The sequence below is a fragment of the Melanotaenia boesemani genome, chromosome 5, assembly GCF_017639745.1.
Source record: "Melanotaenia boesemani isolate fMelBoe1 chromosome 5, fMelBoe1.pri, whole genome shotgun sequence".
In the NCBI taxonomy this organism is placed as follows: Eukaryota; Metazoa; Chordata; class Actinopteri; order Atheriniformes; family Melanotaeniidae; genus Melanotaenia; species Melanotaenia boesemani.
This window is the reverse complement of record NC_055686.1, coordinates 27,416,103-27,441,246: the sequence shown is the minus strand read 5'-3', so window position 1 is coordinate 27,441,246 and position 25,144 is coordinate 27,416,103. Positions and strand designations below refer to the sequence as shown.

Below are 25,144 nucleotides of genomic sequence, written 5' to 3'. Positions count from 1 at the left end.
GCAACAGAAAGTAACTCGTAATTTATTGTACAATGACATGTGTGTTAGTACAGCTTTATTGATGCATTTTCTTTACTGTTTTTTTTTTCTCAGATTTTGATCCAGCAGCATCTCTCACAGTGAATCCCGACAGCGTTCAACACTTCACCTCTGACACTGCCTCACTGACCTATGATAAAATCTCCGCTGATTGGAAGCCAATGACTTTTCCACTGGAAAGCCACTATTTTTATTTTCATTTTTTTGACGAGTGTATGTTCTATAGTAACACATGTGACATAGTCAAATACCATCCCTATAAAGGAGTCCACTGGCTTGAGTCTCGATCAGGAGAGTTTAGCAATGCGATCAACATTACTATACATGGCAAGTTTTCCTTTCTCTTTTCTTTTTTTTAAAGACTGAATCTATTCCTGTAGAAGTGTTATAGAGGGACCATAGTAGTGTTGTAATATTGTAATAATAAGAAGAAATTGAAAATAATGTATAAGTGAAATAATACAAGAAATGTAGATGAGTAAAAGAAAAGAAAAAAAAGTTATGATCTCAATAATTTATAAGGTAACAAAGCCTCAAAATAAATGATTGCTTTTGATTATTATACAGATGGAGATGTAATCCTGGTGAGTCCTGTCCATCCTGTCAGTGAGGGAGAGTCTGTCACACTTGGCTGCAAACTGAGGAGAGGAAATTTTACATCCACCGTTGCTTTTTACAAAAATGACAAAGTGATCCAGAACAGTGAGAAACAGCAGCTGAAGATTCCTGCAGTCTCAAAGTCAGATGAAGGTTTCTACTGGTGTGAACATTCAGGGGAAGTATCACCACAGAGCTGGATGCCAGTAAAATGTAAGTATAACTATTAAATTCTAATCCTTAAAAGTAATCAAAAATGTCCCAAAAATTATATTTTGGTTAACTTCAGTTTTCAGATATTCAGATATTCTGCTTCAGTAAAAGAAACAATAATTATCAACTGTATTTTCTTTTTTTTTTTTTTTTTTTTTTTGTACCAGGCAGTCTTTATCAATAACCATAAATCAAAGTAACTGTCTATTGATCTAAAAAAATTCAAGGTTATAATCCCAATTCCTTTCCAAAAATAGAGATTTTAAATTAAGAAATTGTCACTTTTCATCAAATTTCCATTTCTTTTTTACTTTTTATTTCTGCTTTAAGCAGGTGCTATGCTTTCCATAAACAGGAAATAAGAACAAACCGTCTGCTTCAGATGTTTTTAAGTCTTTCTAAGGAAAGAAGATACAGACGATGAATACCAGTTTTCCCAGTATTGACATGTGAAAATTGATCAGAGGTATCGTAACTGAGGTTCTCGTTTTTTTTTCTTCTTTCTTATGAAAGCATCCACTCCTAGTTTTTCTGTGTCCTGGACTGTTGGATTGGTCGTTGGTGTTTTACTGGCTGCTCTCCTGATGCTGCTGCTCGTATTTTGGAACAGTGAGATTTTTAAATTCTTCATAATTTTAGAACTTTAATCTTAAATTTCTCATTAATAAAATAATTACTGTCTTTTACACAGAAACACTTCGTAGCAGGTCAGTACACTTTCTGATCTCATTTTCAGTATAACATGTAATTTAAATACATAATTGAGTTAATTTTGTTTTCTCACTTTGCCTAGTTTGAAAAAAGAAAAGCTCATTTACACTTAGTTTCATGTCTTAGGCTCACAAAGTCTCAGATAACCAACCAGGCCTCTACAGTCCAAACTGTCAACCAGGATGGAAATCAGCAGCAGATTTACTCCTCTCTTCTCCATGGTCAGTCCTCCTGCTCTGCTTTCATATCTCCATACTGACGTCCACATGTCTACTCCTACATTAAAAGATGCAACTTAGATACATACTTGAACTAATTTAAGTATTTTCACATGAGTATCTGATGATTAATATGTCACTGTTTTCATTTCCACTCACATACAGGTGATGCAAGCGTCTATGAGTCAATCAGAAATGCTGAAAACACACGACATGGTACAGTATAAACTTTGATTAATGCAGTCATCAATTAATGGTGGTGTTTTAACTTTACACCGGCAGAAACATTATAATTTCAGGTGGTTGGGCAGATGAGGACAGAAATGTCTGACTGCTCATTCAGCTCGTACATGGTGGACAGAGGAATGAGAACCTCTGTATCTTATGAAGCAGAAACAGAAGGAAGACTCAACTGAAAAAGCAGGACCCAAACGCTAACTTTTATTTTGTGGATATAAAAACATGGACTTAGCCAGACATCATACCTGTACTATTATTTTATTTTTTATAAGTTTCAAACTGATACGGCCAGAGTTTATCAAATCACTTCAATCGTTTTTACAGACACAAGGCCCTAAATAAGTAAATCAGTGTTGTACCTTACATTTCATTCAATTCAGTTCAGCTTTATTTGTACAGCACCACTTCACAACAACGTCATCTCAGGGCACAAATCAATTCAAGCCAATTCATAATAAATAATAGCCTAGTTAAGGAAAACCAGCAGATTGGATCAAATCTTAACTCTGATCCAGTCTGTCATCCTGATCCTGTGAGTCAACAGTGGAAAGGAAAAACTGCCTTTTAACAGGAGAAAAAACCTCCGGCAGAACCCGGTTCAGGGAGGACGGCCTTCTAGCTCGACTGGCTGGGATGGAGAGGGCAGCAAAAACAGATCAACAGACAGCAACATTCAGCCAGGAAGACCTGCTGAGAGAGGAGCAATATGTTGATGACACACTGTTATATGTTTATACATTATTTTATATTGTTGTTAAAGTTTCTGTATGGACTACAAGGCATCCACTGAGTTTTTCATGGTGTAATTCCTTTTCCTTGTGTACATCTTTTCAGAAATATGTGGGGATCCAAAGGAGGACTCTGACTATAATAATGTCATTCCAGGCATGCATACAGGTAAAGATATTCTGAGGAAACCTTGATTTCTTTTGGGAATCAGAAATAATGATATGGGGATCATGTATGGTCAGTGCTAACATTTATGCTCTGAGTTCATACATCTGTTTTACTTTCATTTTATTTCAGGCCAATAATACGGTGTCATCTATAAAGCAACACAACACCTGGATGACATGAAAAGCAGGATTTAAGTTTCAACATTTGTTGCAGCCATCCTTTACCTTTTTGTTGTGTAAATAATTGTGGCTCTGACTGAAGGAAGGCCATGAACTGTGACTTAAGATAATACAGTGGTAGCCAGCATTGCATGTTTCCAGTGTCACCATGAGTAATTCTGAGCCAGATAAATGTCAGGGTTTTGGAGACTTTGTTTTAGATTGTAAAGTGAGATACTTTATAGCAGGGGTGTCCAAAGTCAGTCCTAGAGGGCCACTGTCCTGCAGGTTTTCAGTGTTTCCTGTTTCAACACACCTGACTTGAATTAAGTAGATCCAGCAGCCCATTAAGTTTTGCACAGCGACTCATTGATTTGAGTCAGGTGGTTTTGGAGCAGGGACACATCAGAAACCTGCAGGATTGTGGCCCTTGAGGACCGGAGCTGGACACCCCTGTTTTTTAGGACAGATTAGTTGTAAAATAGGTTTCATCACCACATAATTTCCCAGACTAGCATGTTGCTTTCTGAGTCATACTGGAAAGATTTCATTACATCAAAATTATTTTAACTGGAATTTATGTGAGTGGGGTAGTCTACTAAATGAAAAGGGTTCTGACATCTTAAAACTGGACCAATACACCCAGATAACATAAGTAGGGACTAACTTAAATCTGGATGTATATGCTGAATACCCATGTTATCCTCACCTGCGCCAGTTTTATATTTTCCTACATATATCTTTTTGTATAAACAGTAAATACAGTTTCAATTAATTAATCAATTAATACAATTTTAATTAATGAATAAAATAGTTCCAATTAACATATGTTTGTGTTTCTGATAGAACACATGCACAATAAATTCTTTATTAATTTTTACACATACAAGCAGTTGCTATAACTTATACGTGCAATAGTGAACTGGGAATCTGTACCACCTCTACTGTGTGCAATGCTTGTTTATATTGTTTTATTTAACTTCTCTTATTGTTATTATTGTTATATTTATTGCATTCTATTTGCCTCTATTTTGCTTTCTACTTGTATATATTGTGTCTTGTGCTTGTCCTGCTTTACTGTTGGTGTTGTATTGCTACTGGTACCCAAATTTCCCTGAGGGCTCTCCGAAGGGATTAATAAAGTATTTCTGTTCTATTCTATTCTATTCTATTCTATTCTATTCTTTTGTCAGACACTTCGATGCATCAGAAACTGTAACCCAAAAGCAGCCCATTAAGACAACATAAAGCATTTCCAGTCATTCTGCAAACATGCATTTTTTGCATAAAACTGCACAACTGCTGATAATGGAAATGTTGATGCAAAACAGATCCAGTTTTATTTTAATCAGCAGATTCAACCTGCTTCTGATGGAACAAAAAAGATTGTAAACTGACTGGGAAAATATATTTTCATAAACGTATAGTCATGGGGATTTTGTAGTTTCTGCTTCTACTCTGGTGTCTGTCACAGTTTCGGTCAACTTTTTCATCCCAAATATATATATTTTTTTTTACGTTTTTTGTATTTAAACTTCAGATTTAGCTTTGTTCCTTTTTAAACAGAGGTGCGACTCGTGCTTTACAGAGCAGGACAAGACTTAAAAGATGGATTCATTCAAAATATCCCCAAGATAAATTACAGCATATTTTTTTAACAAATGCTAAACAAGTCACATGTTAACATTAATAAGAATAGAGAGTTAATTATGAATGCTTTAAGAAAATATATGTTTAATATTAGTCTTAAAAGCAGATAGTGAGTCTGTATCCCAGACTGAAGCAGGAAGCCGGTTCTGCAGGACAGGAGCCTGAAATAAAAGGCTTTACCAGCCATTCTGGTCCCATGAATTCCTGGAACACGGAAACCGGCTACTGAAACCACAGTGTTCTTGCTAAGTGATGGGTAACAATAAGCTTGTTTAAGAAGCTTGGTGATTGGCCATTAAGGGATCTAAATGAGATGAGAGGGATTTTAAATTCAGTTCTAAATGTAACAGGAAACCAGAGGTTTTAAGAGGAGAAATGTGATCTGTGTGATGTCAGCACATTCAAATCATAGAGCTGAAAGCTGCACTTGTACAGAAATTATCATTATTTATTTTTATTTATTCATTTGTTTATTTTTATAAATTAACTACTACTACAGTACTTGGTGTGCTTATATCACAGAGAGGCTGTTCCAATGCTAAAACAATACATGAAAATAAGTTATAATAAAAGGCTGAGGCCTTTTTTAATATTAGATTATGATTATTATGACCAAAATAAATCAAGATTACAATATTACTGCGATATCTTTTGGAAATTAAGAACAAATACACAACTTTAATTAAATATACTCTTATACTTTCAAAATATTAACAACGCTTACCGAGAATAATACCACTCAGGTGATATCACTTGTTACAGCTTTAGTGCAGCTAATATATTCCTCTTCATGAGAATTAGAATGTATATGAATCTTTTTAAAATGCCCTCTACATCTTTACAGTTATGATTTACAGCATTTAACTGCATGAGTTGGAATAGCAATAACCAGTAAACAGTAAGGTCTGGCAGCACAATGCAACATGTATCGTTCGTATAAAGTAATAAAAGCCAAGAACAACGAAAGCGACCTTCTGATTGGCCTCCATTGCTGTTAGCCATGCTAGGCGTTTGGTCTAGACCCCGCATGCCCAGTGGTGGTCCTCCTTGCATCTGAATTTGCTGGACCATTCTAAAACTTCTGAGCCATACCAGCCCTGAACGAATCACTCAGTGGAAACGGGGCTTTAGACATTTAAGACTTGGAACAGATTAACTCCTCTTTGTCATTTATTTTGAACCACTTGTGTTGTCCTCCTCTCTCCATACCTCCAGATATGTCACAGTCACTTGTGACCTAGTTCTTATAACTGTTTTTTCACTTATCAGTAGTTTCTGCCAAAAATTAAATAATAAAATAAAAGACACAATTTTTCTTTCCTAATGGTTTAGAAACCAAATCCTGGCACCTTGCCTGTCACCCATTAAAAATGAATGTTTTATTGCATAAAAATGGGATTTTGCATATGTCCAACTGAAGCCAGAATTTAATAAAAAGTTTATTCTTGAACACAGATCTCTATTCAGCAGCTCCATGGACAATATTTGAATATTTATATAAGCACAGCAGTGTAGGCAAACTACAGTTTATGTCCCATTACATCATCACTAAAAACACTGGGTACTTGCAATAATAATAATAAAGATTAATTAAGTGCAGAATAACTATTTTATTTTATTTTATTTTATTGTAAAATGTTAACATGTTTCTCATTGAACATTGCTAAAGAATGCATCGCAGTGGTGTCATAACTTACTGACTATCTCTGTTTTATTATTTGTTTTTATTAATACAAATGTTTGCATTTTATTATACATGTATGATGAGCATGGCCACCTGTGCATAAAGCCATATAAAATTGCTATTCCCATACCATTTCCTTTAAAAAGAAAACAACCACAACACCCGCCCAAAAAAAAAAAAAAAAAAAAAATACAAAAAAAGAGAAAAAAATGTAAAATGTTGTTCCTAGAATTTAAAAAGCATTATAAGAAATGATCCAGCCATCTAATATGAAATCAGCTCTGTTAAGAGAGAAAATAAACTTTATTTATAAGATTATGTTCACATTTTTCCTTAACTTAGCAATAAATAATAATACATTTGTTATTTGAGGTGGCAAATAGATAAAGATCTTAAAATCCTACAAATTAAAATGTTTTGTGTAATTATAAAGCATATTTATTTAGATAAATGTTTTCTTTTGCACATAGTGGATTTTGCACCTCTGATTTTGCATGCAGGTTGTTTGCATCTTTTGCTGTATTAAAGCAACTTTCCGAAAGCTGACAGAAAGGTCTTTCAGCAAAGCCTTTTCATGGCTGGTATACGTTTTTACTATTCAAATTAGTACAGCAGCCAGAACATGTAAAAAAATGGTCAAAATGATGTTTAAAGACTCAGAAAGATGGAACAGTCATGACTGTGATGAGGAAAAACCCTTCTTCTGTTATGATGGTGAGATTTTTTTAAAAGATTTATGAAGATAACACAACATTTAGCTTAATAGCCTGTAACAACTTGAACATGATTTTTTTTTTTTTTTTTTTTTGTTTTTGTTTTTTGTTTCAGGAACAGATAACGTGATCCTGATCAAAGAACAGATGAACTGGGAGAATGCCTTATACTACTGCAGGGAACACCACCGTGATCTGGTCACCATCACTAACCTGGATGAGCAGAGATGGGTCCAGGAGAAAACCAAGAACGCCACAACTCCATATGTCTGGACGGGACTGCGCTACACCTGCACTCTGGATTTCTGGTTCTGGGTCAGTAATCAGGCGGTCACCTATACGAACTGGGCCTCAGGTCAAGATGGGAATGACTGTGACATGTCTGGAGCCATGGAGACAGGAGGAGAGCATAAGTGGTTCAAAATAAATGACAACGACAAGATGAATTTCATCTGTTCTAAATCTTAAACGTCTTTTCTGATCTTGAAGAAACCTGCATTTGCTGTAATGTGATTGGTTAGTCTTATGTTGTCACTATAATGAGTTCCCTTTAATCACCCATGTTGTTGTTATTACTGATCCTAGTGCTGTATCGACCTCCTCTGGCTCGATTAAAAAAAGAAAAAATGAATAAATAAAATAGATCTTTATGTTTTAAATCTAATGCATGTCATATTTTACTTAACCAGCCTGGTTTAAACGTGTCTGACCTGATGAAATTATCTAAGAGAATAGAGGACAGTAACTGCTTTCTTTTTTATGTTTTGGGGCCAGAATAAATCTATGTTATGTTCATAAAATATAAACCTTGCAGGGTTTAGATCCAAGGATTCAGGTCAACTAGTCCAGACCAGAGTCCAGACTAAACATGGAGAAGCAGCATTTAGCTGTTATGATTTATAGCATTTAACTGCATGAGTTGGAATAGCAATAAGCAAGTAAACACTAAGGTCTGGCAGCACAATGCGACATGTATCGTTCGTACAAAGTGATAAAAACCAAGAACAACAAAAACGAGCTTCTGATTGGCCTCCATTGCTGTTAGCCATGCTAGGCGTTTGGTCTAGACCCCGCATGCCCAGTGGTGGTCCTCCTTGCATCTGAATTTGCTGGACCATTCTAAAACTTCTGAGCCATACCAGCCCTGAACGAATCACTCAGTGGAAACAGGGCTTTAGACATTCAAGACTTGGAACAGATTAACTCCTCTTTGTCATTTATTTTGAACCACTTGTGTTGTCCTCCTCTCTCCATACCTCCAGATATGTCACAGTCACTTGTGACCTAGTTCTTATAGCGGACCCAGAATCAGAAATCCAGAACGCAGTTGTAGCTCAGTCCCATCCAGACATATGGGGTTTTGGTTTATAAAAGTAATTAAATCTTCAGCCCAAATAACACTGGATTATCTCACTCAAAATGTTTGATCACCACTTTTCACTGTGGTCTCTATGTGTAATTTATTCACCCAAACTGTCAGAACAGAACTTTCTTTTCACCGACCTATAAACACGCTGACCTGCTGCCTGTCAGTTATTTTCTTAACCGACACTCGACTGAACCAATCAGATATTTTAAATTCCTTTTGGCTCTGTACCGGTGGATGCAGCTACCTGTCAGAGAAAACAGAGAGAAAATGCACGATTAAAAAAAAAAGAAAAAGTTGCTGTTGCCAAATGTACAAAGATGATTACATAATTAATGTTTGCCTTCATCAGCTGTTGTGGATGATGATGATGATGATGATAATGATGATGATGATAGCAGAGGCTGTGGTACGCTGCACTGCTTTCACATCATTATATTTTTTGCGTAAAGAGACTCCTGATCCATACAAACCAGTTAGCGGTGAACACGCTAGTTGTTTACAAAGTTATGATGCAATGATAAAAAAAATAAATTAACAGCTGTTTAATACCTCAATGGTTTGTTTCATTACATTTATGAAATTAGGTGATGACGTCAATGTTTCCAGCAGAAGAACAGCTGGTTAACTGGTTATGTTCACTGGTTCAAAACATCTTCCTGTACGAAATCTTTTTATTGATAGTGGGAATTATTTTCAGTCATCATTAATCAACATCAACAGCAAGTCAGCAGCTTTCTCTTTGTTATTGGTTATGGGCTGATAGTCGGCTACTTTTGGGTCAAAATGTATTAGAGGCAGCTTCTAGGTGTTTATGGACAATATCCAGAAATAAAACACTTTTTTGAAATGTTTAAAAAGGAAGGCCACCATGTCTAAGCACCGTCAGAGAGGCTACGCTGTTGTAAGACTTGCAGAATGAGGTGTGACTTCCTGCTGAAACCACAAACCAGCCAGGAAAATACATCAAGTTGATGGTAGCACATGTCCCTCTAAAATCCCAATAACCTGCCTCTACATCAACAATGACATCTCATGCGATTACCAGTCTCATGGGCATAGGAGACTGTTTTTTCACTTATCAGTAGTTTCTGCCAAAAATTAAATAATAAAATAAAAGCTGAATCAAGGATTCAGCTTTTCAGAACACAATTTTTCTTTCCTAATGGTTTAGAAACCAAATCCTGGCACCTTGCCTGTCACCCATTAAAAATGAATGTTTTATTGCATAAAAATGGGATTTTGCATATGTCCAACTGAAGCCAGACTTTAATAAAAAGTTTTTTCTTGAACACAGATCTCTATTCAGCAGCTCCATGGACAATATTTGAATATTTACATAAGCACAGCAGTGTAGGCAAACTACAGTTTATGTCCCAGTGCAGAATAACTATTTTATTTAATTTAATTTTATTTTATTTTATTCTAAAATGTTAACATGTTTCTCATTGAACATTGCTAATGAATGCATCACAGTGGTGTCATAACTTACTGACTATCTCTTTTTTATTATATGTTTTTATTAACAGAAATGTTTGCATTTTGTTATACATGTATGAGCATGGCCACCTGTGCATAAAGCCATATAAAATTGCTATTTCCATACCATTTCCTTTAAAAAGAAAACAACCACAACACCCGCCTCCCCCAAAAAATAAAAGATACAAAAAAAGAGAAAAAATGTAAAATGTTGTTCCTAGAATTTAAAAAGCATTATAAGAAATGATCCAGCCATCTAATATGAAATCAGCTCTGTTAAGAGAGAAAATAAACTTTATTTATAAGATTATGTTCACATTTTTCCTCAACTTAGCAATAAATAATAATACATTTGTTATTTGAGGTGGCAAATAGATAAAGATCTTAAAATCCTACAAATTAAAATGTTTTGTGTAATTATAAGGCATATTTATTTAGATAAATGTTTCTTTTGTACATAGTGGATTTTGTACCTCTGATTTTGCATGCAGGTTGTTTGCATCTTTTGCTGTATTAAAGCAACTTTCCGAAAGCTGACAGAAAGGTCATTCAGCAAAGCCTTTTCATGGCTGGTATACGTTTTTACTATTCAAATTAGTACAGCAGCCAGAACATGTAAAAAACATGTAACGTGAAAATGCATTACTGTATATATTTAGAGCGTTTCCCATCTACTCTCCAGAACAGAAGGTAAAGACATCAGTGGACAGAGGAGTGAGGACAGAGAGGAAACCAGGATGTAAGTAAAGATCTGTAATAAGTAAGATGAATGAAGTGTTTTACGTAATGCTAATAAAGTTTTGTGATATAATCTTTAAATTGTTCTACATAAATCAAAAAATACAACTGCTGAGTTCAAAGAAAGTATTTTCAGTAAATTCCTCTTACTGACAGTAAACTTGTTCGATGACGTTTTAGAAGTTTATGCTTTAAAGAAATTACGATTAAAGGTAAAATTCTACTGTATGTACTCATTAACTTTTAGATGGTATTATTACTTAATTTATAAAAGTACAACACTTGAATATACTTTATTTTAATCAGAGCACTTGAAAAATAGGCTCTTTTTCTATGTTGTGTGTCAGGGTTGGGCGGAACGATACACATATCGATATTATCAATACCAAGTCTTCATTTCTTTATTTTTTCTTTTTTTTTTTCTTTTTTTTATTATTTTATTACATTGATGTTATTTTATATTTCCAAAGAATAAAATAATAATTAAAATCTCCCAGTTCTGCCATTTAGTTTTTAATAAATATTGTTTCATTTAACAAAAATCTTTATGATCAGTACAAAAGGCAAACATATTCTATCTTTCTCAGCATAACCAGGATTAAATAATACTGCATTACAATAACCTCTTTTTAAAGGCAGTAAAAGCAAAAGAAAAATGACTGAAACAACCTCAGTTTTTTTCCACTGAATTCAGTAAATATTTTCAGTATTTCTGTAGCAACGGCAGCATCTAGTTGAACATATTGTTTTACACAAATTCAGAAAGAGGCAGCTGTGATGTGTTCAACCTTCTGGAAGGACTGCAGATATACACACACCATGTTCTTTTCTTTCCTTCTTCTTTCTATCTTTCACCATAAAATCCTTTTAGCAAGTTTACAGGTTTTGCATTTTTCCCCTAAATGTAAAAGTAAGTGTTTGAAATCACTGCATTTGTCTCAACAGTAAGGTATATAAGTCCAGTCGAACAGAGAAAGTGGAAACATGCAGCTGAGTCTGTTTCTACTCAACCTGGTTGGTAAGTAGATCCACGGCAAACTTAGAAGTCAGACCCCTCATTAAGTCAGTCTAATAGTGAGTGTGTTAGAAGACATGAGCTGATTTGTCTTGCAGGGAGATTTAATGGCTGTTTTCTCTTCTTTTAGGTCAATGTTGTTTCACCACATGTCTCCTCTATGAGTATCGCTATATTAATGATAAGATGACGTGGTCCACAGCCCAGCAGTACTGCAGGAAGAAATACACTGACCTGGCCACAGTGGCAAACATGACAGACATGAAGAGACTCTATAAATCCACCATGATGCAGGGCGGCGAAGCGTGGATTGGTCTGTACAAAGATGTAACGTGGACCTGGCACTGGTCTCTGCCTGGTGTGGAGTTCAATGACAATATGACAAACTGGCAACAAGGAGAAGGAAATGTAACAGGAACTGAGAACTGTGGGTTTATAAATAAAGTTTTCAAGTGGGGAGATGATCCTTGTGTAGGAAAGGACCATTTTTTTCTCTGTTTTAATGGTAAGAAAAGCATCTTACATAAATTCTGAAGTTCAACAGATAAAACTAGAGATTGTTTATTATTTCATTTCCACATTAAGAAATTAACAGAACTAAGAGATGTTACGGTTATAAGAGGAAAATATGGGTTCTTGAGTTTCTGATACCAGAGCTGATGCCATTAACTTTATGTTTGAAAGATGTAAACTATGACATGAGTTTGTCTCTTTATTCCACAGAAAGCAATCCATCTCAGAAAATCTATTTGATTGAAGAAAATAAAGCCTGGTGGGAAGCTCAGAGATATTGTAGAGAGAAACACACAGACCTGGTCGGTGGAGTAGACCAGCTACAACATGAAAAACTGAAGAGACTGGTGAACAGCAGTGACAATAATATTTTTTATATCGGCCTGTTCAAAGACAGCTGGAGATGGTCTGATGGGAGCAGTTTTTCTTTCAGACAGTGGAGCGTGTCAATCACAGAGTACAATGTTCATATTCATATAGCAGATTTATGGTTTGGTTTATGTTTTTAAAACACAAGAGTGTTTTAAAATGAGTTTCCTTTATTTGTTTTCATGTAGTCCTCAGAGCCAAACCACAGACCAATGTGCCGTGATGGTGAAAGACTCAGAAAGATGGAACAGTCATGACTGTGATGAGAAAAAACCCTTCTTCTGTTATGATGGTGAGATTTTTAAAAGATTTATGAAGATAACACAACATTTAGCTTAATAGCTGGTAACAACTTGAACGTGTTTCTTTTTTTTTTTTTTTTTTGTTTGTTTCCGGAACAGATAAAGTGATCCTTATCCGTCAACAGATGAACTGGGAGAATGCCTTATACTACTGCAGGGAACACCACCGTGATCTGGTCACCATCACTAACCTGGATGAGCAGAGATGGGTCCAGGAGAAAGCCAAGAACGCCTCAACTCCATATGTCTGGACGGGACTGCGCTACACCTGCACTCTGGATTTCTGGTTCTGGGTCAGTAATCAGGCGGTCACCTATAAGAACTGGGCCTCAGGTCAAGATGGGAATGACTGTGACATGTCTGGAGCCATGGAGACAGGAGGAGAGCATAAGTGGTTCAAAATAAATGACAACAATAAGATGAATTTCATCTGTTCTAAATCTTAAACGTCTTTACTGATCTTGAAGAAACCTGCATTTGCTGTAATGTGATTGGTTAGTCTTATGTTGTCAATATAATGAGTTCCCTTTAATCACCTATGTTGTTGTTATTACTGAACCTAGTGCTGTATCGACCTCCTCTGGCTCGATTAACAAAAAAAGAAAAAAAATAAATAAATAAAATAAATCTTTATGTTTAAATCTAATGCATGTCATATTTTACTTAACCAGCCTGGTTTAAACGTGTCTGACCTGATGAAATTATCTAAGAGAATAGAGGACAGTAACTGCTTTCTTTTTTATGTTTTGGGCCCAGAATAAATCTATGCTTTGTTCATACAATATAAACCTTGCAGGGTTTAGATCCAAGGATTCAGGTCAACTAGTCCAGACCAGAGTCCAGACTAAACATGGAGAAGCAGCATTTAGCTGTTATGCTGCAACAAATTATTAGTGGAGATTAAACTTTCAGCAAGTGTAGACACTTTTAAATTCAGATTAAAAATGTGTTTTTTTTTTCTTTTTATCCAGATTTAAATTCAGAAAACTTTATTAGTCCCTAAAGGGCAATTCATTTCATGCATCTGTGTATATCTGCATGGGGTCCGTTACCTTTTCTAGACTAATGTGTTTTCTTTTAATCATTTTGATATACATGTTTTATACATTTTTCATATTTTATCATGTGTTATGTACATCAGTATAATTGTGTTTTAACATGATTTTTAATGGTTTAAGGGCTGTTTGTACTTCTGTTTATATATCCTTTCTATTATATATAACCCATTTGATTTCTTGGTGTATGAAATGAGTGATATAAATAAACTTGCTTTGCCTTCACTTCTTTAAAAAGTGCCTGGGATGACTAATGATGTGAATTAGTGCCATATTAACTAATGCTATGAAAAGAAAATAAACTGGCATGACAATTTCAACATACCAGACATTTTACACCTTTAATTTACCGTCTCTGCTAAAACGAGAGGTTTGTCAATGTTTAGATGATGCAGTCTTTGGTGAAGAAATAATTCAGGGAATGAGTTAATATCTAACAAAAAAAAAAACTTATTGCACATTTGAATACTTGTCATGTATTTAATATTATAGAAAACAAAGAAAACACTGTTACACAAACAAAATATATATGTACAAAAAGTGCTTTTTATTTTGATGGAGGGAGTCACAAAATGAAGCCACTATTTCTTGTACAGAATTTAGTGTCTTTAACAGATCAAATGATTATTTAATTAGCAGACCTGTCACAATATTTCAGGCACAATCAATGTGTTTTACAGCCAGTGTACATGCCAACGAACGACTCCTAGAGGCAATGTGAAAATTCACAATACTTTACAATAAAATATAATGTATTAAATCAACAGCTGACACACTAAAGATAAAAAAAGATATGTGGCTGCTGTTTCAGTTCTATCAGCAACTAAAGTGACATCAGACTCATTCATCCCACCAGACTGGGATTTTACTGGCAGTAGAAAGTGAGAACATTCTGCTGGTTTCCTCGTATCAGCACCGCAGGGCAGTGAAGGCCACAGGTCAGACTGTCCAGCCAGGCCATGTACAGTGCACTGGGGCAGTCACTGTGTGGCACAGGGAGGCTCCTGGAAACCACATCACATTAAAAATAAATAAATAAATAAATAACTCACTGTCATGATAAAGCTTAAATATTCCCTTTGCAACAATGCACATTTTGTACTAAATAAGCTATTTCTAAAGCCTCTGATGATCCAAACTTAAATAATGTAAAGTACTCACACAAGCACAAGAGCAGTATGTTGTGAGTTCTTCCGGATGATTTCATTCAGCCTTACTTTCCTCTCAGACTGCAAAAAGAGGAGAGCGAACAAACTTAGTCACACAGAGGAGAGGAGAATTATGATCCAGATGTAGACATTTACACAGTGGACAGTATGGTTTACCTTGAGTTTAAAGGACTCAAACACTTCATCAGATATTTTCCATGGGGCTGTTTGTCTCAGTTCCTGCACTGAGACGCCTTCCTGCTGTTCATCATACAGCCTGAAGGGGGCAACACTGTCCACAAACCTGCTCAGGCTGCAAAGCAACATGAAGAAGAAACAAAATATTAAAATTATATATTAAGTTGTTTTGAATTAGAATTAGATATTTTTTTTAAATTATTAAAGCCACACTTTAAAAAGTTTGTCACAATTTACATGTGTGCTATGACTCATTACAGTGATAGCAAAGGATTTTCTGGCATACTTCCTGGCTTGAGGGTGTCTGTCACTGTCCGTCATGACTATAACGTCATTAAAATCCAGACGGAACCTCTTCAGCAGAGCGATCATCCTGAAAGAAAATATCAAAGATTCAGATTTGCTTTACACCAAATATCCACTCATAAGCCAACAGCTTGTACAGGTGTGATATCAGTAGAGACTGTTTGATAACCTAGCAACAGATTTTATTATTAATGGGACAAAAAGATTAGTCAGTTTATTCATTTCATGAATTCTGCATTCACATTTAATTTGTTATTTGATTCATTTTCTTCATAAGGAGTTCAAAATGTGTTTCTAGAAGTTTTGGTCAAATTTAATGTTAGTAAATCAGGAGAACCTACTCATTGCGTCCTTCCTCCATGTTTTGTTCATCTCCCACAATGAAAACCCTGACCTTACACCTGCGCCAGCGTTTCCTCCTGGTGAGCAGGTAAGGCACCAATAAAGTCAAACCTTAAAGGAGAATAATTAAATTACAAAATGAGGAAAGCAGGACAGGGAGAATTAGTCTAAAAATAGCCTAAACTATAAGAATCTGCAGGAGTTGAATGAAATAATGGAAACATTGGGTTAAATTACAATTTTACAACATTAGCAACTGCTTAAATACATGAAGGCATGGGGTCATATAAGGACACCAGTATGACAGCAGGATGAAGATCCACCCGATATTTGATTATGATAAGATGTGATGGTTATGAATGCCAAAGAGTTTGAGTGTTCTGTGCCCTTAGTTTCAGCTTTTAACTAAGCTGAGTAAAAGAAATTAAAAGGCAGCATTACAGGGTCAAAAGAATTCCCTGTTTATGCACATACACACACACACAATTGCTTCCACGTTTGGGATAAAGCAGCCAATAATAAAGGCTCCCTTAAATGACACACATGCATATTTAAAATGAAAACATCTCGTAGGATGATAATAATAATAATAATGGATTAGATTTATATAGCACTTTTCAAAGCGCTTTACATTGTGAATCCATTATTCATCCACTCCTCACTCATACCTGGTGATGGTAAGCTACGTGCGTAGCCACAGCTGCCCTGTGGCAAGCTGACGGAAACGTGGCTGCCAGTCTGCACCTACGGCCTCTCCGACCATCACCGAACACTCATCCACACTTTCATACACCAGCGATGCCAACACTGGAGGCAAGGAGGGTTAAGTGTCTTGCCCAAGGACACAACGACAGATGACTGCGGGAATCGAACCACCGACCTACCGATCATTGGACGACCTGCTCTACCGCCTGAGCCACTGCCGCCCCAATGACGCATGGCAGACGACATTCTTCCGTTATCTCATTTCTCATCTGGCTGTTTTTGTTTTTGAGTTCCACCTTCTGTCATGAACTGGACCTGCCTGAGCAAGTATTTCCTTGTTTATGTTATGCCAGCATGACTTTACACTCAATTTGTTTAAACATTTAACACTTCGGCTGTTTTTTTTTTTATTAAGGAAAGACCCTCTTTGGAGGTTGGAAAGGTCATTTTATGAAATATATTGTTGGACAGATCAACAATAAAACAAATCTCTTTGCAAAATGAAAAACTAAATAAGATGAAATGAAATTTCTTTGTCAATCTCTGTGGAGAAATAATAAATTAAGAACATTTATGAAGGACATGGTTGGATTACATAGATAAAGTATAAATTGCACACATGTTTTAAATGTTTATGTACCATTAAGAGTCTTATTTGATGTGTTGAGTCATATTAAAATGAATGATGATGAATGTAATGCCAGGATATATCAAAATTCAAGAAATAGCCCTAAAACTCAGCCCAGGGCTAACCAGACCAGGAGGAGAGGCCAAAATTCCACAAACAGGAGGACTAGAGAAGCTATCGGCGCTTCCACACAAAAACAAATAGACACAATTCTGATTGGGGACTCCATAACACAGCATGTGAGGATGGCAAAGACGGAAAATCTAACACTTTTTGATACATCAGTCAGGGAGCTGACAGAGATGTTGCCAACCATTCTGTCTTCACATCCAGATGGTATGAAGATTATTGTCCACACAGGGTCTTTTGATATTCTGAGGAGGAAAATTGGCTCTGAGATCCTGAAAAAAGACTTTTCTCTGCTGTTGGAGAGACTGTGTCAATTGGGAGCACACCATGTTTACATTTCAGGACCCATTCCTACAGCGGGTAAAGGGATTGAACTTTTCAGTAGACTTCTTGGCCTGAACACATGGTTATCAAACGCATGTATCACCCATGGGATAAAGTTCATTGATAACTTCAATATCTTTTGGAACTGTAAGGAGCGATTCAGACCTGATGGTGTGCATCCAAATTTAACTGGGTGCAGATTACTTGGTGTACACTTGCATCATGCTGTTGGGACGGAAAACCCAAACATGAGTGTACAGATAAGAGCAAAGGACACAGCAGAGAAGCGATCAACTGCCAGCTCTCCCCCCTCACCAGACCCTCTTCTCCACATCACCCAAGGTCTTAAAAGGATGTCTCTATCCAGGTCTGAACCCCAGCGACCACCATCTACCAAGAAATACAGGGCTCCCCCCCCTCCCCCTCCTCATCCTCCTCTTAGATCATCTGTCCTGGCAGACCAGGGCACGGGAGGAAGTGTAGGTGGTTCACAGAGCAGCAGAATTCACAACAAAGATAACATGCCATGATGCATTCAGGGTCCTTGCTGTAGTTTTGCTACTACTGACAGCTGTTCTGAGATCAAGCCCGGACCCAGTAGGATTCTTGTGTTAGTTAGTAAAATAAGGAATCGAACGCAGTCAACTTGTGGGGTGAATCGATCTAATCTGTTAACTGTACCTTGTATAACTCAGAATACAACAGAGACTAGTGTAAACTTCATAAAACTAGCTGTACTAAATGTTAGATCTCTGTCCAACAAGTCACTGTTAGTTAATGACTTCATCATTTCTCACAGTTTAGATTTTCTTTTTCTGACAGAAACATGGTTAACAGAAGACACAAGTGCTACAGTTCTTAATGAAACAGCACCCCCTCATTTTAGTTTTATGAATAAATGTCGAAACGGGAGGAAAGGGGGAGGAGAAGCTGCCTTATTTAAAGATTCATTCCAGTGTAAAGAAATTTCATTTGGTGATTTTACTTCTTTTGAATATCTTAGTTTTATTTTAAGGGGCATTCCTAAAATCCTATTTCTAATCATCTACAGACGTCCAGGACACTGTGTAAATTTTATTGATGAATTTTCTGAATTATTGTGGGTTATCTCTACTGATTTTAACCATTTCATCTTAACTGGGGATTTTAACATTCACATAGATAACATGATGGATGGTAATGTCAAGGAATTTTGTTCCATATTGGACATGTTTGGTTTGTGGCAACATGTAAAAGAACCGACCCACATTCGAGGTCACATTCTGGACCTGGTTATTTCAAAGGGTGTGGAAATTTTTTCTGTTGTGGTCACTGATTTGGCCTTGTCTGACCATTTTTGTATTTTGTTTGATTTACTGATCACTCAGAATGTTCAACCAACCTGCTCCTCAGTTAGGAAGAAGTACATTAATGAAAGAACAAGTGCTAAGTTTGTGGAGGCCATAGCTATGTTACCAACAACCAGTGCAGAGTCCGTTGATGGACTCCTGGATCATTTCAATCTGAAAATCTTGAATGTAATGGATGCTGTTGCACCGATAAGAATCAAGAGCAACTTGAGCAAACAGAAAACACCATGGAGAAACACCACTGTGGTTACCAGCCTAAAAAGAGAATGCAGAAAAACTGAGCGGAAATGGCGGAAAAATAAACTTCAAATTCACTATGAGCTGTACAAACAAAGCCTGCGTAACTATAACAATGAGCTGTGCAAGGCCAGAGAGCTGCATTTATCTGAAATGATTAACAGGAATGTCAACAATTCTCGCACTCTGTTTGCTATGATTGAAAAACTTACAAATCCTCCTATACAGATAATTCCAGAGTTCCTTTCCACTGAGAAATGCAACCAATTTGCAAACTTTTTTAGCCAAAAAATTAAAACAATTAGGCAAAATATTAATTCCACACAGTCAAACAAGAAAATTAGTCTGTGCCTAAAACCTGGAAACAATTCTGTTGTCATGTCGCAATTTAAAATGGTGAATTTAAAAGTCCTACAAGAAACAGTTTGGCATTTGAAATCAACAACATGCACTCTGGACATGATACCATCCGACTTTTTAAAAACAGTTTTTACCTCAGTAGAAAGTGATCTCCTACTGATAGTTAACAGCTCACTGGCATCAGGCATTTTTCCCAAGTCACTAAAGATCGCTGCTATTAAGCCACTCCTAAAGAAAAGGACTCTAGACGCCTCTATAATGAACAACTATAGACCTGTCTCTAACCTCTCTTTTATTTCCAAGATTATTGAAAAAGTTGTATTTCACCAGCTTCATGACTTTTTAAATGAAAGTGGAAATCTTGATAAATTTCAGTCCGGCTTCCGACCTCATCACAGCACTGAAACAGCTCTGGTCAAAGTGTTAAATGACATTAGGTTGAATACCGATTCTGGTTAAGTATCAGTCCTGGTTCTGTTGGATCTCAGTGCTGCGTTTGATACTGTAGATCACAGAATCCTGTTGCATAGGCTGGAAAACTGGGTTGGACTTTCTGGAGCGGTCCTTAACTGGTTCAGGTCCTATTTAGAAGGCCGGAGTTATTTTGTTACAATCGGCAGCTATGAATCCGAGCGAGTGGCCATGACTTGTGGAGTCCCCCAGGGGTCAGTCCTTGGACCTCTTCTGTTCAACTTGTATATGCTCCCTTTGGGTCAAATATTGCAGAACTATAGCATTAGTTATCAAAGTTATGCAGATGATACACAACTTTATGTGTCTCTGTCACCAGATGACTGCAGTCCAATAGACTTAATGTGTCAGTGTCTGGAGCAAATAAACACCTGGATGAGGGAGAATTTTCTACAATTAAATGAAGACAAAACTGAGATTATTCTGTTTGGTAGCAAAGAGAAGAGGGACAGCATTGGCAAACACCTGGAGACTCGGGCTTTTAAAATCACCAACCAAGTTCGTAACCTGGGAGTGTTGATAGACTCAGATCTGACTTTCAGCAGCCACATCAAAGCTGTCACTAAGACAGCTTTTTACCAGTTCAGAAACATCAACAGAATTAAAAGTTTAGTCTCCCAGAAAGACCAAGAGAAACTCATCCATGCGTTCATCTCCAGTAGACTGGATTACTGTAATGGTCTTTTAACAGGACTTCCTAAAAAGAGCATTAAACATCTGCAGCTCATCCAGAACGCTGCTGCTAGAGTTTTAACCAGGACTAAGAGATCTGAACACATCACACCAGTTTTGAAATCTTTACACTGGCTTCCAGTCAGTTACAGAATAGATTTTAAAACCCTTCTGCTTGTTTACAAATCCCAGAATGGTTTAGGCCCAGAATACATCTGTGATATGTTCAGAGAATATAAACCTAGCAGAGCTCTTAGGTCCAAAGACTCTGGTCAACTAGTCCAGGCCAGAGTCCAGACTAAACATGGAGAAGCAGCATTTAGCTGTTATGCTGCAAACAAATGGAACAAACTGCCAGTGGAGATTAAACTTTCCCCAAATGTAGACATTTTTAAATCCAGGTTAAAAACATTTCTTTTTTCATGTGCCTATGCATGAAATCTGCACGGTAACTTTTTTTTAACTTATCTTGCTTTTAATCATTTTAATGTAATTTATTATTTTATTGTGATTATGTGTTGATTATGTGTTGATGCCTTTCACTATTCTAAATATCTGTAATATCTTTGTTTTATGTAAAGCACTTTGAATTGTCCTGTACATGAAATGTGCTATATAAATAAACTGCCTTGCCTTGCCTTGCCTTATTTATATCCAGTCATCAGCTTCCTTTTTTTCAGGTAAGTCCCTGTCAGAAACTGAATAAAATATGATTCTACGTTTTTGATTAAACATGTCACCCATCTGTATTCTCCAGACTAACCTCCATCATCTGCTATCCAGTACACATCGATGGTCTTCTTCCCCTGGTGATTCTGAAACACCGTCTTGGTCTGCTCACTGTTGCCTTCATCAGAAATGTCATCAGCTGCAAAACCGACATTATAAAGAAGTAATGCAGCCTGAGGTGTGCAGGAATTAAAGCACAAGTAAAGATGTGGCATCGTTGCAACATCAACAAGTAACTACATAACATTACTCTATACTATATTTTATAAGATGAGTCAGGGCAAGAATCTAAAGGTTTGGTTGGTTTAAGTTCTCACCTCCTTCCTCCTCATTAGTTTGATGATCATCATTTTCCACAGATTCATCAGGCTCAAAACCATGGTTTACTACAAGATAAACATAATAACCATAATCATACATCTTTTATTTTACCTATAATATTAATATCTCATGTTATAGTAAACTTAATAAACAAAACATCGGCATCAAACCTTCAAAATCTAAATCATCAGAAACATCCTGCCCATCCATCATCCTCAAGACGCACAAACAGTAGTTTGAGTCAAATGTATCACTGGAGAAAAAAAGAGAAGAAAAACAAAGACGTAATTTTTATTATTATCTTCTATTTATTTATTTATTAAAGGGAGTTTGTTGTTATAGTTCCATGGTTTGGCTGGTACTAAAATGATCAGTGTTCTGATACAGTAATGAGAAACTCACCTAATGGTGTTGATATAATCTTCAATGCTTTCAGGAGCACTCTCCTTCCAGTTTGCCTTGAAGCCCAGCACCAACATATTGGGCTTCAGTTTGCCAAGACCAGAGGCCTTAGAGAAAAAATAAAGAAAAGAGAAGAAAAGTGAAAGAAGGAAGTCAAAGCAATAAATCAAAACATCATGCTTGTAGATTTTTCTTATATTTCTTAGTCTTCATTCGTAAATGTTATCAATATCAATTTTCAATATATCAAACCCTGATCTAGATTCTGGATTTTTCTATTTATTATGTTACTTCTTGTTTTCAAATTTCACCCAATTAGTTGATTTATAAGCATGTGTAAAGTGGGATGAGTCTATAAAAGACCCACTGTTAATGAATCTCTCTTTCTGGGTGATTGGTGAAATTCTCTTTTCTTTTAGATCTTTTTTTCATTCTTTTTAATAAATCATCAAGTTAGTAATTTAAACACTGGTGTGGTGTCCATTTTTTATGCTCAGTATTTGATCCATCCTTAACATATTTATTACAAACAAGCAAATTACTCAGCAATTATAATGAAAGATGAAGGAAAATAAAAATAATAAAAAGATGTGGAAATAAAGTCAAGGTGAGAACGTCTAATGTTTGACTCTGTAACCAGATAAACTAGTTCAACACTTCACCTCTGACGCTGTCTCACTGATCTATAATAAAATCTCTGCTGGTCGGAGACCGATGACTTTTCCACTGGGACCATGGGGACACTACTATTTTAATTTACAACATTCTGGCCAGTGTTTGTTCTATAGAAACACATGTGACATAGTCATTCACCATCCCTATAAAGGAGTCCACTGGCTTGAGTCTCGATCAGGAGAGTTTAGCAATGCGATCAACATTACTATACATGGCAAGTTTTCCTTTCTCTTTTCTTTTTTTTAAAGACTGAAACAATTCCTGTAGAAGTGTTATAGAGGGACCATAGTAGTATTGTAATATTGTAATAATAAGAAGAAATTGTAAATAATGTATTAGTGAAATAATACAAGAAATGTAGATGAGTAAAAGAAAAGAAAAGAAAAAAAGTTGTGATCTAAATAATTTATAAGGTCACAAAGCCTCAAAATAACTGTTTGCTGTTGATTATTATACAGATGGAGATGTAATCCTGGTGAGTCCTGTCCATCCTGTCAGTGAGGGAGAGTCTGTCACACTTGGCTGCAAAGTGAGGAGAGGAAATTTTACATCCACCGTTGCTTTTTACAAAAATGACAAAGTGATCCAGAACAGTGAGAAACAGCAGCTGAAGATTCCTGCAGTCTCAAAGTCAGATGAAGGTTTCTACTGGTGTGAACATTCAGGGGAAGTATCACCACAGAGCTGGATGCCAGTAAAATGTGAGTATGACTATTACAATCTAACCCTTAAAAGTAATCAAAAATGTCCCAAAAATTATATTTTGGTTAACTTCAGTTTTCAGATATTCAGATATTCTGCTTCAGTAAAAGAAACAATAATTATCAACTGTATTTTCTTTTTTTTTTTTTTTTTTTTTTTGTACCAGGCAGTCTTTATCAATAACCATAAATCAAAGTAACTGTCTATTGATCTAAAAAAATTCAAGGTTATAATCCCAATTCCTTTCCAAAAATAGAGATTTTAAATTAAGAAATTGTCACTTTTCATCAAATTTCCATTTCTTTTTTACTTTTTATTTCTGCTTTAAGCAGGTGCTATGCTTTCCATAAACAGGAAATAAGAACAAACCGTCTGCTTCAGATGTTTTTAAGTCTTTCTAAGGAAAGAAGATACAGACGATGAATACCAGTTTTCCCAGTATTGACATGTGAAAATTGATCAGAGGTATCGTAACTGAGGTTCTCGTTTTTTTTTCTTCTTTCTTATGAAAGCATCCACTTCTAGTTTTTCTGTGTCCTGGACTGTTGGATTGGTCGTTGGTGTTTTACTGGCTGCTCTCCTGATGCTGCTGCTCGTATTTTGGAACAGTGAGATTTTTAAATTCTTCATAATTTTAGAACTTTAATCTTAAATTTCTCATTAATAAAATAATTACTGTCTTTTACACAGAAACACTTCGTAGCAGGTCAGTACACTTTCTGATCTCATTTTCAGTATAACATGTAATTTAAATACATAATTGAGTTAATTTTGTTTTCTCACTTTGCCTAGTTTGAAAAAAGAAAAGCTCATTTACACTTAGTTTCATGTCTTAGGCTCACAAAGTCTCAGATAACCAACCAGGCCTCTACAGTCCAAACTGTCAACCAGGATGGAAATCAGCAGCAGATTTACTCCTCTCTTCTCCATGGTCAGTCCTCCTGCTCTGCTTTCATATCTCCATACTGACGTCCACATGTCTACTCCTACATTAAAGATGCAACTTAGATACATACTTGAACTAATTTAAGTATTTTCACATGAGTATCTGATGATTAATATGTCACTGTTTTCATTTCCACTCACATACAGGTGATGCAAGCGTCTATGAGTCAATCAGAAATGCTGAAAACACACGACATGGTACAGTATAAACTTTGATTAATGCAGTCATCAATTAATGGTGGTGCTTTAACTTTACACCGGCAGAAACATAATTTCAGGTGGTTGGGCAGATGAGGACAGAAATGTCTGACTGCTCATTCAGCTCGTACATGGTGGACAGAGGAATGAGAACCTCTGTATCTTATGAAGCAGAAACAGAAGGAAGACTCAACTGAAAAAGCAGGACCCAAACGCTAACTTTTATTTTGTGGATATAAAAACATGGACTTAGCCAGACATCATACCTGTACTTTTATTTTGTTTTTTATCAGTTTCAAACTGATACGGCCAGAGTTTATCAATTCACTTCAATCGTTTTTACAGA

General features: G+C 36.0%; 3 protein-coding genes and 1 long non-coding RNA gene across 7 annotated transcripts in view; 2 read left to right on the top strand and 2 right to left on the bottom strand.

Moving 5' to 3' along the window:
• LOC121639986 (Fc receptor-like protein 5) overlaps positions 1–25,144 on the top strand; it is a 907,115-nt gene that overhangs the window by 7,320 nt on the left and 874,651 nt on the right. Inside the window, exons 11-18 of one of the 4 annotated variants that reach the window (XM_041985607.1) lie at positions 94–366; positions 607–849; positions 1,363–1,458; positions 1,541–1,556; positions 1,687–1,781; positions 1,944–1,994; positions 2,853–2,915; positions 3,045–3,946. The exons of 2 other annotated variants lie outside the window; for them this stretch is intronic. In XM_041985607.1, the coding sequence (XP_041841541.1) occupies positions 94–366; positions 607–849; positions 1,363–1,458; positions 1,541–1,556; positions 1,687–1,781; positions 1,944–1,994; positions 2,853–2,915; positions 3,045–3,052 (845 nt within the window). In that variant the 3' untranslated portion in view covers positions 3,053–3,946. Of the gene's footprint in view, positions 1–93; positions 367–606; positions 850–1,362; positions 1,459–1,540; positions 1,557–1,686; positions 1,782–1,943; positions 1,995–2,852; positions 2,916–3,044; positions 3,947–25,144 lie in introns of those variants that run through there. One more of the 4 variants, XR_006010298.1, reaches the window with a different exon arrangement.
• Positions 10,466–14,112, top strand: LOC121640040 (C-type mannose receptor 2-like). The gene is made up of 6 exons (XM_041985711.1): positions 10,466–10,704; positions 11,649–11,721; positions 11,849–12,223; positions 12,442–12,688; positions 12,789–12,892; positions 13,002–14,112. The coding sequence occupies exons 2-6, from the start codon at positions 11,688–11,690 to the stop codon at positions 13,346–13,348; spliced, it is 1,107 nt and encodes a 368-aa protein (XP_041841645.1). The 5' UTR covers positions 10,466–10,704; positions 11,649–11,687; the 3' UTR covers positions 13,349–14,112.
• Positions 14,510–16,029, bottom strand: LOC121640061 (solute carrier family 12 member 3-like). The gene is made up of 5 exons (XM_041985746.1): positions 15,951–16,029; positions 15,590–15,676; positions 15,283–15,418; positions 15,119–15,186; positions 14,510–14,961 (listed from the first exon to the last, which is right to left on the bottom strand). Exons 1-5 carry the CDS (start codon positions 15,968–15,970, stop codon positions 14,823–14,825), a joined length of 450 nt encoding a protein of 149 aa, XP_041841680.1. The 5' UTR covers positions 15,971–16,029; the 3' UTR covers positions 14,510–14,822.
• On the bottom strand, positions 21,597–22,086 carry LOC121640099. The gene is made up of 3 exons (XR_006010353.1): positions 22,047–22,086; positions 21,873–21,941; positions 21,597–21,694 (listed from the first exon to the last, which is right to left on the bottom strand). It is a non-coding gene; the product is annotated as an uncharacterized LOC121640099 (long non-coding RNA).